Genomic DNA, 13,963 nt, shown 5'->3' on the forward strand with positions numbered 1-13,963 from the left:
TTATGGACAAGTTCTACTTTAGAACAGTAAATGCAATATGCTCCACAAGTTGTTTTTTACCCTTCAGAAAACCGGTTGGTTGGGTGTGGTTCTGACACAGAGTTAGGTTACTGTTGGTAGAATGTTATGACAATGGCTTTTTGAATGGTGCACTGTGCCAAACCAACAAAAGAGTTGAGCCGCTCCCAAGGCACCGGGGATACATGTTGGCTACAGTGGCCAGTTGTCCAACTGTTTTCTTCTTTTGTTATAGTGCTGTGTGGCGTAGATACTATTTAAGCTAGTCACAGTCAAATATGGAAACTCAAAGCAGAGAGTGAAGTTTTTAATTTTAGCCTTTATATACTGTAGTAATTTTACTCTAATGTAAAGAATTGTTTTAGTTGTTGTGAACATATTTTTATGCCATAATTTAAAAACACCAAAAAGCTAAATAACCATCTTTTGCACAATATTTAAATTTTTAAATCTCTAAATTGTACTTTTTACAACCAAGTGTTTGAGGAAGTGGGGCTTTAGACAGTGTGAGGATATCTGCTGTATCAAGACCAACTAGAACAAACCAGGCAAGACCAAGGCACTGGACCCCAAAGCAGTCTTCCAAAAGATCAGGGTACAGCAGAGATGTGAAATATGTATCAGGTTAATGTACATTTACATTTTACATGTTTTGTGATTTGTTACTTTTTTAAATCTCATTTGCAACACAGCATTCAAAGTGAACCCATCCAAACATGATGAACTGAAAGTATTAATTGTATATTGTGGTACAACCTATTGCCTCCAGGAGCACTGCCTGATGGGAATCAAGGGCACGGTGTGTAGGAGCATTGACGGGGACTTAATCCACGCTAACGTGGACATTGACTTGATCATCACAGAGGAGACCGAGACGGGAAATGTAGAGAAGCCTTTTGAGAACTTCCACATAATTGAGCACTTCTGTGATGAACCAATATGCAACCATTGCATAATGGTTCATCAAGTACTGTCATATACTGATCTTTAATTCATATTGTTTACTCTGTTATCCTGTTTACCTGTCCCTGTAGTCATGGCCTCTTCATTGCACATTTCAGGCTCATCATTTTCAGCAGGAGGCTGCTCAGAAGCTACAAAGAAAAAGAGTCATTTTATTGCCTACAGAGATCAGGTTTGAGTTTTGCATAATATTTGCAAAGTCTATTGATCGCCATATAGTGAGTGAAATAAAAAGGCTAATAATTAAATGTAATATTTTGCTTGCAAATGGGTTGACAACGCTACAACAATATTAACCAAAGCTACAACGTTAGCCAAAGTTAATGTTGCTAATCATTAGGTCTGTGTCTCTTTACCAGTTAAAAATAATTCTGTAAACTCTGCACATTTGGCAGCATCCTCCTCCTATGCCTTTCTTTTTTTCAGCCCCTCTTCCTCCCATCCATCTTCCCTGACACGTTGCGGGAGGACCGGCCCATCTATCGCTAGCCTAACAGAGAAAACGTTTTGGAAAAGACCGGCTTTGGGCCCAACGAACTCTATGTGGGAGGGGGGAACTTCCTTGCACGATACAATCCATGCAGAGGCGGGTCAGTACGCGGGACGTGTGTAGCCTTCTTTAAGAGAAGATTGACTAACGTGACATGTCAAAAAATCTAATTCTTGACCGGCCCAGAAGCGAAGCGGCCCACCGGGAACTCTACCCGATTACCCCCCCCCCAGCCTGCCTCTGGCCCATTGGTTCGCGAATAGTCGCTCACATTTGCATGAAGTTAAGCGAGTCATCATGCTATGTTCACGTCGTGCAGTCGCTACACCGTCACTTGGTTTCAATGTGAAATCAATGGTAGGCTTCAATTGATCCTGTCACTGGCACACTGTGCTCCTAAATTATTTTTCACGTTCGCACACAACTATTTTTAGGCGCAAATTTAAGTGAAATATTTGCACTGTAGAGCCCTGATAGTTACTGTTCTAATATGACTGTAGCAGGCTCGAGCTACCACCTTCGGGGTTCGCTTTAAGGACGCACGGAAAACACGTTTTTTCTGAGCAATACGTTTTAATTTATTTTATCACAGTGAGCAGGTTTCACTAGGTTGTCCTCCACACCTCCGCTCCTCGGCCTTTCTCAAGAATGTTGGCAAACTGGATTACAGTTTGAGAACGCCGTGTACTTTCCTGACGCATGAGATTAGGTTTCTGTGTTGTTTGTCGCAGTACAGAAACAATTCGGAAGAACAGGACAACCGTCGTTTTCAATTGCGTTTGTATTTTGTTCTGTTGTTGTTATTATCTCTCTGGAGATGATGCGTGTGTGTGTGTGTGTGTGTGTGTGTGTGTGTGTGTGTGTGTGTGTGTGTGTGTGTGTGTGTGTGTGTGTGTGTGTGTGTGTGTGTGTGTGTGTGTGTGTGTGTGACTAATCCCCATCTGCTACTCTGCAGACGGTGACACAGGGGCGGATGACTTGGTAGAATTGGATCAACAGCTTTTATTCTCTTTGACCGTGTGTTAAAGGAAAAACACAAACAGACTGCATCAAAGCTATTCCATGTCTTTTTATTGTGTATCAATTCCCTAGTTAGTGATGCCTACACCAGCACTGTGCATTCAAACATTCTAGCTGTGGTAGTTGCAGACCCAGCTGCCAGACACATGTGCACCTTTTTAATATTAATGTTTAAGGAATGGTCTTCGGCTGAAGAAATAACAGAGTAGGTTACTCTCTCTCTGACTTAAAGATGTAATGAGATGTCGACGGTAACAACCTGTTTGACCACTTTTAAAACTTGGTATGACCACAATGTTGCTTCTTTGATACCCTCCAAAAGATTTTTTTGTAAAATTACCTGTGTTTGCGTTGTTCGAGAGGGGTTGTATTTCTATCTGCGTATCGATGTATCTTTCTCTTCATTATAACAGTGAACTTCATTTAAAGTGCAGATGATAGCATGTTAAAAGTGAAGCTGACGTTTTCTTCCTTTCATATTCATTTATCCATTTTGAAAGAGTTACTGAGCTTTTAGATGAAATCGGGTGTGCAGCTCAGCTCTCTACACAACCCGATGCCAGAATTCAGTCATGGCACAGGAGAACGACTGTACTGACGCACCTTTTTTGATGTTGAAAAAAGACACAATGCTTTCATTGCATTGTATTCAAATCTCTCAACTTCCCCACCTCCCACCTGCATAACAAGCAGAACAAGTTGTTCAAGATATGTCACAGGTTTTTAAAGAAGAAAATCCTAGCATTTTCCACACAACCCTCAGACACTGTGAAGCCTTCACTTCCGTATTCACATATTCACGTCTCCGAGGAGTCCGCCACCTTCTTTGTGTCGGCTCATACCATTGCTTGAAGAATTGTTGCACAGTTGGCCTCCACCATGGTAAGAAATCAAATTTTTATATTGACATAGATGGACATTTAACATGTCCATAATAAGAAATTAGTGTCCGTTTGACTTTTAAAAAGTGATCCATAAATGTAGCTTTAGTTGTTTCAATGGTAAATGTATGCATGAATACTGATGTACTTTTGATTTGGTTGTTTTCTCTTTGTGACATTTGTGATTGTGCTCAGAATCAAAGAAATTCTTAAGATTTCTTTAACATGTTTAACGCTTTTAATTCACTCATTTTCATTGACTCAAACTTTTTAGGTATTTGTTTGGAAACACTTTGATTTCTAATGTATCATAGCATCAAAATTATTATCAACAGTATCTCTTGTGATTCTAAAGGCTGTAATAGTTAAACATTTAATAGCAGCCTCTATACTAAACACAAATTTTTTGCTGCTCGATTTGTTAGGGTGTGGCTGCAAACAAACGTTTGGACACGGTTTCTCATTGAACTGATAGAGAAAATGTCTCAACTTTTGACTAGTTCAGCTTTTAATACAAAGAGCAGGCGGTCCTTTGCTTTAAACGCTTAAATTGTATAATTGTAATTTCAATTCAATTAATACAACTCTTGTAAAATAATTGCTATATTTGACAAACACATTTAAATATTTATCTCATGAAATGGTAAGAATAAGAATGAATTAATAACAACAAAAATGCTTTTTCGAATAAAATAAAAGTAAAGTAATAAACAACATGCATAACACTTATACAGTTCAGTATCATTGCTTAGGGCTAAAACCGAAGCATTAGGAGGTCTGAGGAGTCAAATAATTCATCAAGATAAAAGAGAAGATAATGTCTGGTATCAAAAATCTGGTGTTTGACTGATAATAGCAGAAAGACTCCACAAAGACAATTAAAATATATGCCTCATGAACTGATCAGTGGTCAAATAAATGATTTCCTTTAAGAAACAGGTGGATCACATTTTACTTCATGCTGCGCTTGAATAGAGCTTCAGTTTTGAAAGAATGTCTTTGGTAGTCTTTTAGGCGGAGCATGCAGTTTCTGCTTGAATCTTGACCAGCAGGTTGTGACACCATATGACAGAGTGAGGAAGTTTCTCAAGCTTGTCCGTCCAGAATTATGCATTAGTCACTCACGTGATTGTCGCTAGCTTATGAGGATGAGTTTAAGTGAGTCATTGCCACACAGAGGAAGACAACACCTAAGTAATTTCGTCAAATAGCTTTGTTTCCACCTTATTGGGTGCAGCCTTGCGATGAAGTTTTATTTGGAACAGTCCTAATAGATGTGTTAATTAGTCTATATAGTCCCTTCTCTACTTGTTACGTGTTGTGCTGTTGAATTGTATCTGTCACCCAAAGAGATGTTTCCAACATGGATGCTTCTTATTGAAATCAATAGAATGACCAAATACTACAGACTTCTCTTTGAATTACAATGAAATTCACAGCACTTCTAACTCTGATTAAACTGGCCTTTTAGTTAAATCAAAGCCTAAAAAAACTTCTACTATCTCTCAATATTGGATCGTAGAATTGCAGCATATCTGGTCTGTACGCTAAACCTTATTCACCATGTATTTGCAATGTGTTCTTTTTTATTTCATAGGGATCAGAAAAAAGAATGATGGGACCTCTAATAATTATTCTACTGCTGGCAGGTATTTGTTACATTGCATGCTTGTTTTGTGTTTGTGTGGATTTTTTTTGTTCCATCTCTAGTCAGCAGCACAGTTTTTCATTTGTAGTGCATTATTGTTTATTGTTCGTTATTATTATTATTATCCTATTTACTTTTGTGCACAAAAATATCTAAAAGCAGAGGAGAAACCGGAGAGCAGATGTTTCACAAGAATAAAGCAGGATGAGTGTGAGAAGGAAATCTGTGAAAGCAACAAAACATCTCAGTAAAAGCATAGAGTTTGAGTGGAAATCACAGGGTCTATTTGTATGTGAAGTTATAGGGAAAAACAAGGAAACTTTACAAATACACATGAAAGGAAGAAAAGAAAAAACACAATTAAATGAAGAAGCCACAGTTCTGTATGTGATGGAACGGGAGAAAGCGTGAAAGAAAGAAGCGGAGAGAGTATGAGATTAACATTGTAATGTTGCAGAGATTCAGCGAGACTGGAATAAAATAATTTTGAATAAATAAAACTTTAAAATGAATATAATATAGATTTTCAATTTGACTGAATTAAAGTTTGATTTTTAATCAGATGGAGTGATGTCAGCAGAAAATACAACTGCTCCACTTAATGCTACAGTGACCGCAACTGCGGTCAACATGACCTCACCAGGCGTTAACATGACCACAATGTCCACCATGTCACCATCAGGTAACAGTCTCCAACCCTCAATACACCCTTATTTTTTTTTCATGTTTTATGTTACTGCTTCCAAAGCTGCTGCAAATTCTACAACCAGATCAACTTTGTTTTACCTTACTTTCTACATCAACAGATGTACCTATACCTGTCAATGTAACAGACGCCCCAACTGGGGCAACTAATGCCACAGCAGCCCCTACAGCATTCAACATGACCTCACCAGCAGTCAACATGACCTCACCAGCAGTCAACATGACCTCACCAGCAGTCAACTTGACCTCACCAGCAGTCAACTTGACCTCACCAGGAGTCAACATGACCACAATGTCCACAAGGTCACCTTCAGGTAACAAAGTCTCCAACCCTCAATAATCATTGTTTAATTTTATTAAAACATATATAAACCCCCACTCAAACTTGTACAATTTTGGTGATGGATAATATTGAATGTATTTCTAAGAAATGCAACAAAGTCACCCACGTTTACATTATATTATGAATGAGCACTATCTTCAAGTTGAATAATTCTGAAAGGTTTGCACAAAGTCATGTGATTTTCCTTAATTTGCACACGTCATAACCAGTTTATTTCTGATATACTTCCAGAAAATACCACCTCTCCACTAGTGAATGGAACATCACCAAACATCACAACTGGTTCTCTAGCGACAACCACAGCTGCTCCAGCACCAGACTCAGCGATACAGCTGAGATTTAGCCTGATCGAAACTTTTCAACCAGAACTTGCCGATACAACTACTCAAAAGTTCAAAGATTTAGCAAACAGAGTAACAGCCGCAGTAAGTAAACTGAATTTCCTTATTATTATTTCCTTATTATTAGATCTAAATCAAAAACAAGGAGCTTGAATATGTCAGGGATGCGTGGGGGAGGAGGCAAGACTCAAATGCAGACTTCTTGAAAACGAAAAGACTTTAATAGTCAAAAGGCCAAAAAACACAGGAACCAGGGGAAGAACAGCAGGCATGAAACTACGGACATCCACGACGATAGACAATGACGCGACAAGTGACACAAGAGACACACGGCTTAAATACACAAGGGAGGTGCAGGTGATTGGAAACAGGTGGAAACTATTAGACTATCACAGGGGATGACGGGACAAGGCAGGAAGTGAAGTTGATCGGGGACACGAGTGGCAGAAAACTACAAAATACAACAGGAAGTGAACCACACCGTGACAGAATATCCATATACGGGAAGCAGAACTATCAATACTGTAGCCATGTTTTAGTGAATCTATGATCTAGGACTCATCAGTTTTGATATGAAAAGGAGTATTAACAACTTAAACTATATAATAGTTTGGTTATAGCAAATCCTTGCAAAACCTCTGTCTCAATTTTGAGATGTTGTTTAACCATTTGTATGTATCATCTCCTCAGCTTGATAACATCTATAGATCCAGATTTGGGAAAGGATTCCTTCGATCTTTGATACGCGCTTTCAGGTATTTCACATGATTCTTCATCAAACATTCAAGAAAGAAAATAATGTACAGTGTGTCCTATTAGTGTCATCTCAAACATATTAACCTTTGATACTAAGTTGTTTTTTTTACAAATAATTATTATTTCTCTTACAGAAAAGGTTCAGTGGTGGTAGAGTCTGAGCTGATTTTTGCCAATGCCACCTCAGTGCCTGAAGTTAGTGCTGTGCAAACCTCTCTGGCGGAGGCAGCGTCCAATAGCTCTAACTTCTCGCTGCCAGTGAATGTGTCAACCATTGTTGCAAGTAAGAGAAGTTTATGTTTAGTTTTTTCATGTTTTATGTTACTGCTTCCAAAGCTGCTTCAAATTCTACAACCAGATCAACTTTGTTTTACCTTACCTTCTACATCAACAGATGTACCTACACCTGTCAATGTAACAGACGGCCCAACTGGGGCAAGTAATGCCACAGTAGCCCCAACAGCATTCAACATGACCTCACCAGGAGTCAACATGACCACAATGTCCACCAGGTCACCATCAGGTAACAAAGTCTCCAACCCTCAATAATCGTTGTTTCATTTTATTAAAACATATATAAACCCCCCACTCAAACTTGTACAATTTTGGTGATGGATAATATTGAATGTGTTTCTAAGAAATGCAACAAAGTCACCCACGTTTACATTATATTATGAATGAGAACTATCTTCAAGTTGAATAGTTCTAAAAGGTTTGCACAAAGTCATGTGATTTTCCTTAATTTGCACACGTCATAACCAGTTTATTTCTGACATACTTCCAGAAAATGCCACCTCTCCACTAGTGAATGGAACATCACCAAACATCACAACTGGTTCTCTAGCGACTATCACAGATGCTCCAGCACCAGACTCAACGATACAGCTGAGATTTAGCCTGATCCAAACTTTTGAACCAGAACTTGCCGATACAACTACTCAAAAGTTCAAAGATTTAGCAAACAGAGTAACAACCGCAGTAAGTAAACTGAATTTCCTTATTATACCTTCTCTCCAGATCTAAAGATGTACTCACCAGTTTTGATATGAAAAGGGGTATTAACAACTCAAACTACATAATAGTTTGGTTACAGCAAATCCCTGCAAAACCTCTGTCCTAATGTTGAGATGTTGTTTAACCATTTGTACGTATCATCTCCTCAGCTTGATAACATCTATAGATCCAGATTTGGGAGAAGATTCCTTCGATCTTTGATACGCGCTTTCAGGTATTTGACATGCTTCTTCATCAAACATTCAAGAAGGAAAATAATGTACAGTGTGTCCCATTAGTGTAATTTCAAAAATATTAATCTTTGATACCAAGTTTTTTCTTTTACAAATAATGATTATTTCTCTTACAGACAAGGTTCAGTGGTGGTAGACTCTGAGCTGATTTTTGCCAATGCCACCTCAGTGCCTGAAGTTAGTGCTGTGCAAACCTCTCTGGCGGAGGCAGCGTCCAATAGCTCTAACTTCTCGCTGCCAGTGAATGTGTCAACCATTGTTGCAAGTAAGAGAAGTTTATGTTTAGTTTTTTCATGTTTTATGTTACTGCTTCCAAAACTGCTTCACCTTCCTTTCTATATCAACAGCTGTACCTACATCTGTCAATATAACAGCGGCCCCAACTGGTGTCACCAATGCCACAGCGGCCCCAACTGCAGCTCCTGTTGCTACAGAGGCCCCTGCATCCACTGATCCCCCAACATCCAGTGAGGGAACCCTTCGCCTTCTGTTCAGTCTCAACCGAACATTCACATCCGACCTGTCAAACCGATCCTCAGCAGCGTTTAAGACGTTGGCTGCTGAAGTCATCCAAGAGGTAAGATATATTTGTTGTAAAACAGTGCATGCAAATCAATTGAGATTGTATTGTTACAATACTTATCAATGCATATCATAAGAAACAGAAGCATTAAAATAGGCATGCAAAAAATATATTTTAATATATAATATATTTTGTTGATTATGTAAATCTCAGCTGGGATTTAGCTCATGGAGCTGTTGCTGTATTTAAAGGTGGTATGAACGATCCATGTTTTAAGAATTAATCATAAACATTATCATTTACACAGTGATTATTGCATTATTTTGGAAGGGTTTATTTTTCTGTTCACAATTCCTTTATGTTCCACATGTCCCCAAAATTATCATAGCAACGTCCGTGATTTACCAAGCAGCTGGGGAAATTGTGCATCTGTGCTCGCAACCAGGGTTTAATTTTTTTTAATTGCAAATTGTTTTTCAGATTAACCGAGTGGCCAGGATTATCTATGCATCGTCTTTCAGACGCACCCTCATTAACAATTTCACGTAAGGATACAGTTCAATCACTGAATACTTTTCTATACGCTAATTGTTTTTTTTTTTTTATAAAGTACGGCTTTCTGTCTCTATAGGAGTGGATCAGTAAAGGTTGACACCACACTTGTGTTCCAAGATAAGAGCTCAGTTCCTCAAGCAAGCACTGCGACTGCACAATTCATCAGTTTGCTCTCCAATTCTTCCCTCGGCATCGTACCCGGCAGCATTTCTGCACGTAAGTTGTAACGTAAAATGATAAAAGTAAAATCAGGAATCAGGAAACATTTATTGCCAAAATATGTCAAACATACAAGGAATTTGTCTTGGCGGTTGGTGCGTGACAGTAGACAGTGTAACAATAAACAACAATGAAACTATAAAGTTATAGCTAAACTGACATTGACTTCATATTAATGAATGCATATAACAATTTTATATTTGTAACTCCTATTTGTTTTTTGTTTTTTTGAATACAAAAGTAACAGGGCTGAAGTTTCGGTATCCAGCTTCCTTTTGAGCTAATATTGACGTTGTGAAGGTATTTTATTGCCTTAAAATCACTAAAGTCTCTGTTTTTTCTAATATTTCAGAGTCCACATCAACTTCAGGCAGCCCCCCCATGGCCACAATGGGCTCACTGGCAGTCTTTTCACTTACACTGCTGGCTGTAGCACAGATGCTAGTCACCCTGTAACAGACACTGAAGGTAACATTCAAATAATGCATAATGAAATCTATCAAAGCAGCGTCATTTGGTAAAAAGATGTGTATTATTTGTCAAAGATTGAGGCAGTTTTTCCATGATATTATGCTGGAATTACATGTGTTATAATTTCATAAAAAGAGTGTGGACTAATATAATGTTGATGGTGAAGTATAATTACGAGAGACCAGAGACCAGTAATTATAAAGACGATGCATCCCAGCATAAACATGTTGTTTAAGGTTGATTACTTTAACGACACCACATTTGCCATGTGAGAATATTGCGTAAGTGGAAAGGTAGATGAAAGTTTGAAAGTGTCCACCTATTATTCTAAAATATAGAATATGTATTGATTGTACTTGCTTAACTCTTCAAATTGAATACTGGTACATTCTGTATGTTTCCAACACACAGGTTTATAAATATGGGTATTATCAATATCAACAATTACTAAAATGCATCTTGACTAAAAATTATAATGGCTAATTGCTCTCGTCTATAGCAAGTTGTAAATCGGGTTACTTCATGAAATTGCACTCTCTTGTTTCTTGTTCTTCTGAGTTTGTATACTTATGGTTGAAATGCAGTAATTATAAGTCACTTTGGATAAAAGTGTCAGCTATAGACATGTAATGTATGTAACAAAAGACATAAAAATAATGCATAATGAAATCTATCAAAGCAGTGTCATTTGTTAAAAATATGTGTATTATTTTTCAAAGATTGAGACACCTTTTCCACTATTTTATGTTACATGTGTTTTAATTTTATGTTATTAAAATAACCATTAATTACCACCAAATGCTTCGAAAATGATTTTTTACATGTCATTTATTTTTAATTAGTAAGCAAATGGAAGTACGTTCTTGATCATGTACAACATTTTAATTGCCATCCCCAACAAATAAAAGACTAAGGGGGACACAATATATATCCAATAGCATTGTGAATTGCAAATGAAGGAAGAAGTGTGCAGTTTATGTACTGTGACTTATTAGACTAAGCTAAAAACACCCAGTTGTTTTGACAGAGAGCATCAACATTCAGGATGTCTACAGTCATCTCTGGAGAATATGAATTGTGCGTTTTTCTGTAAATGACGTAGTTTATTCACAGCCTGATGAGTTCCTTTCATGGCTCTACAAATGGTTTTAAGGATGGGGGTATTTTCTTACATTGTTTTTGTGTCAAAAAATAGTTTCCTGTCTTTTGGGAACAACCTAATTGTTCACGCTGGTTGGCAACAGGTATTTTGTCACTGTGATTATTGTTGCATGCGTTCACAACAGCCCGCTTCCCAGCCCATTCCTACTGTCTCTGTGTAAAAATTGCAGTATGATACTGACGTGAGGAAGGCAGATCATCTCTCTGCTGTATAGGTGAGTGTCATTGATTACAGTAGTCCATGATCTGTTGATTTATAATAGACAAACCATAGGCTTTTATCTTCATTCTAAAAAAATATTAAATGCTTACTTTTTTTACCCACGCTTTAGCACCGGAGCTGTTCGTCTTTGTTTATTGCAAAAGATCTAACCACTTATTATTTGTGACCAAATTATCTTTGATATCTCATTTTCAATTTCACGAGGCAAATATTTGTATTCACCAAATTACTTTTATAAACTTGACATTAAGAAATGACATGGCTTTGCGCTAAAATTCTCAAAGAACTTAATTTAGTTAGATGTTTATAACATCCTGGGTTCAAATCCCTTGAAGAGTTTGCAATTAAATGTAACTGTGATATCAGTTTGGTTGGTTCAGAAGGCAACGTTTATCAATTTCCTTATTAAATGTATGTCTGAGATAATAAAAAGAACATCTGGTTTTGCTCCGCGAGCCTAGCAAAGAGATGGCATTTTAGATCAGCCAATTACACCTAATGCCTATTGTCTTTTATAATATGTCGAACCTAAGATTACAGTTTAGAGATTAACAAATGAAGAGTTTCCATAAAGCAGCATTTGGGTGCTTGGGTGTTTTTTCTCTGTTGATGTATGGAGGAGTGTGACAAAAACATTTTCTCACCGTATCTGTGTATTTTGACAGGCCTGTAAATTTGACCATGGAAAACATCAGTTTGGATTTGCTCGGAGAAGGTAACACTTCTCTCCAGAACGAACTTTATTCCTGCCTCACATTGAGGAACCAGGTCTCTCGCATTTTCCTCTATGCCTTCCTCTCTGTGGGTATCGTCTGCACTGTCGTGGGAAACTGCCTCGTGGTGTTGTCTATCGCCTATTTCAAGCAGTTGCAGTCACCCACAAACTCCTTCGTCATGTCCCTGGCCGTGGCTGACTGCCTTGTTGGCCTGTTAGTGATGCCGTATAGCATGATCCGAACCATGGAGGGATGCTGGTACTTCGGTGTCCTACTTTGTCAGCTTCACTCTAGCCTAGATGTCATGCTCTGCACTGCCTCTATTTTCCATCTCAGTTGCATCGCCTTTGACCGCTACTATGCGGTTTGCAACCCGCTACTTTACTCGCTCAAGATTACCCGCGGCCGGGTAGCTCTCCTCATTGTTATATGTTGGGCCGTTCCTACGCTCATCTCCTTTGGCCCCATAATGCTAGATCTTCATATTGCCGGGGTGGACATCCCGCTTCCTGGAGATGTATGTGTGTTTTTGGTCAATCGCATTTATGCCGTCATGGCTTCTTTGGTAGCCTTTTACTTGCCGATGGCTATTATGCTAATAGCCTACTGGAAGATCTTCAAGGCTGCCAAACGGCAAGCTGTACAGATCAGCGCCATGGAAAGCCAGATGGCTGCCGGAGTCGGCAAAGACTCGAGCAAGAAACAAAGACACCGAAACGCGATGAAGAGAGAAAGAAAGGCAGCAAAAACGTTGGGTATCATCATGGGAGTATTTCTAATCTTCTGGATGCCCTTTTTTACAGTCAACATTGTGGACCCATTTATTGAATACACTACAGAGGTGGTTGTCTGGGATACATTTTTGTGGCTGGGATATATCAACTCATCTCTGAATCCCTTCCTGTATGGGTTCTTCAACCGTTCCTTCCGTAGGGCATTCCTTATGTTCATGGGCTGCAGAGTGTGCCTACCTGGAACCTCCCCTGGGATGGAGCTGTCGCACACGAGGAAAGAGGCAAATGAGCATTCAGATCAACCTTAGAATAGAGGTTGTATGCCTACTCAAAATGTACAGATGCAAAGACTAGTGAACGGACAATGTTATTATTTTGAAATCATTGTGAACATTATTTTTAATCAGGAAGAATTGTATTCAGATTATAAGAAATATCCGTTACCTGAGACTGCGTCCAACTATCTCTAGGTAGAATCATTCATGTGCATTAACTTACAATAAAGTCTGGCATATTTTAAAAACTCATTATTTTAATGATTTATAAGGGCAGCATCATTAAGCATGTTTCTATAATCATCGTGATCAAATGTTATTTAATTGTTTGTATCTTTTTTTGAACTATAAAATGATGGAGTATGTATGATTTGCATGAGACAAACAATTAGTACTGAGTAGCATGACTATAATATTATTGCCAGTTTTGTAAGCAGTGTTACATTACATTGCCTCAGTACATGTCATTTAGCTGGCGCTTTCATCCAAAGCAATTTACGATTTACGATTTAATAGGTTTGTAAACTCCAAGACAGGATTGCTTTTTCCAGACATGCTTGCGAATTGCTGTTTCTGAGTTTACATAGAGAAATGAAATGAGGTTGTATTTGTATTGTTCTTCTGAAAGGATTACTTTCTGAGAGAGGAGAGATTGAATTCAGGAGTAGCAGCAC

The 13,963-nt window shown here is 38.3% G+C and overlaps 2 protein-coding genes and 1 long non-coding RNA gene across 12 annotated transcripts in view; all 3 read left to right on the forward strand.

The window, feature by feature from the left end:
• The window catches only part of LOC120824872 (uncharacterized), a 68,416-nt gene extending 57,437 nt beyond the window's left edge, over positions 1 to 10,979 (forward strand). For 5 of the 10 annotated variants that reach the window (XM_078109016.1, XM_078109020.1, XM_078109021.1 and 2 more), the window contains exons 43-54: positions 5,827 to 6,039; positions 6,300 to 6,493; positions 7,100 to 7,164; positions 7,300 to 7,448; positions 7,560 to 7,688; positions 7,950 to 8,143; positions 8,329 to 8,393; positions 8,529 to 8,677; positions 8,760 to 8,989; positions 9,416 to 9,480; positions 9,567 to 9,706; positions 10,062 to 10,979. In XM_078109016.1, the coding sequence (XP_077965142.1) occupies positions 5,827 to 6,039; positions 6,300 to 6,493; positions 7,100 to 7,164; positions 7,300 to 7,448; positions 7,560 to 7,688; positions 7,950 to 8,143; positions 8,329 to 8,393; positions 8,529 to 8,677; positions 8,760 to 8,989; positions 9,416 to 9,480; positions 9,567 to 9,706; positions 10,062 to 10,165 (1,697 nt within the window). In that variant the 3' untranslated portion in view covers positions 10,166 to 10,979. The remainder of the gene's footprint in view (positions 1 to 5,826; positions 6,040 to 6,299; positions 6,494 to 7,099; positions 7,165 to 7,299; positions 7,449 to 7,559; positions 7,689 to 7,949; positions 8,144 to 8,328; positions 8,394 to 8,528; positions 8,678 to 8,759; positions 8,990 to 9,415; positions 9,481 to 9,566; positions 9,707 to 10,061) is intronic. The other 5 variants (XM_078109019.1, XM_078109025.1, XM_078109024.1 and 2 more) reach the window with 5 other exon arrangements.
• LOC144411596 (uncharacterized) lies at positions 790 to 1,515 on the forward strand. The gene is made up of 3 exons (XR_013468792.1): positions 790 to 901; positions 1,080 to 1,153; positions 1,408 to 1,515. It is a non-coding gene; the product is annotated as an uncharacterized LOC144411596 (long non-coding RNA).
• A 508-nt stretch (positions 10,980 to 11,487) lies between the features above and the next one.
• LOC120824877 (5-hydroxytryptamine receptor 4) lies at positions 11,488 to 13,947 on the forward strand. Its single transcript, XM_040186008.2, has 2 exons — positions 11,488 to 11,556; positions 12,230 to 13,947. The coding sequence occupies exon 2, from the start codon at positions 12,246 to 12,248 to the stop codon at positions 13,320 to 13,322; it is 1,077 nt and encodes a 358-aa protein (XP_040041942.1). The 5' UTR covers positions 11,488 to 11,556; positions 12,230 to 12,245; the 3' UTR covers positions 13,323 to 13,947.
• Positions 13,948 to 13,963: the final 16 nt, after the last annotated feature.

The sequence above is a fragment of the Gasterosteus aculeatus genome, chromosome 9 (assembly GCF_964276395.1).
Source record: "Gasterosteus aculeatus chromosome 9, fGasAcu3.hap1.1, whole genome shotgun sequence".
Lineage (NCBI taxonomy): Eukaryota > Metazoa > Chordata > Actinopteri > Perciformes > Gasterosteidae > Gasterosteus > Gasterosteus aculeatus.

Coding starts and splice junctions, on each gene's coding strand:
- LOC120824877 (XM_040186008.2), top strand. CDS start 12,246: ATGGAAAACATCAGTTTGGATTTGCTCGGAGAAGGTAACACTTCTCTC.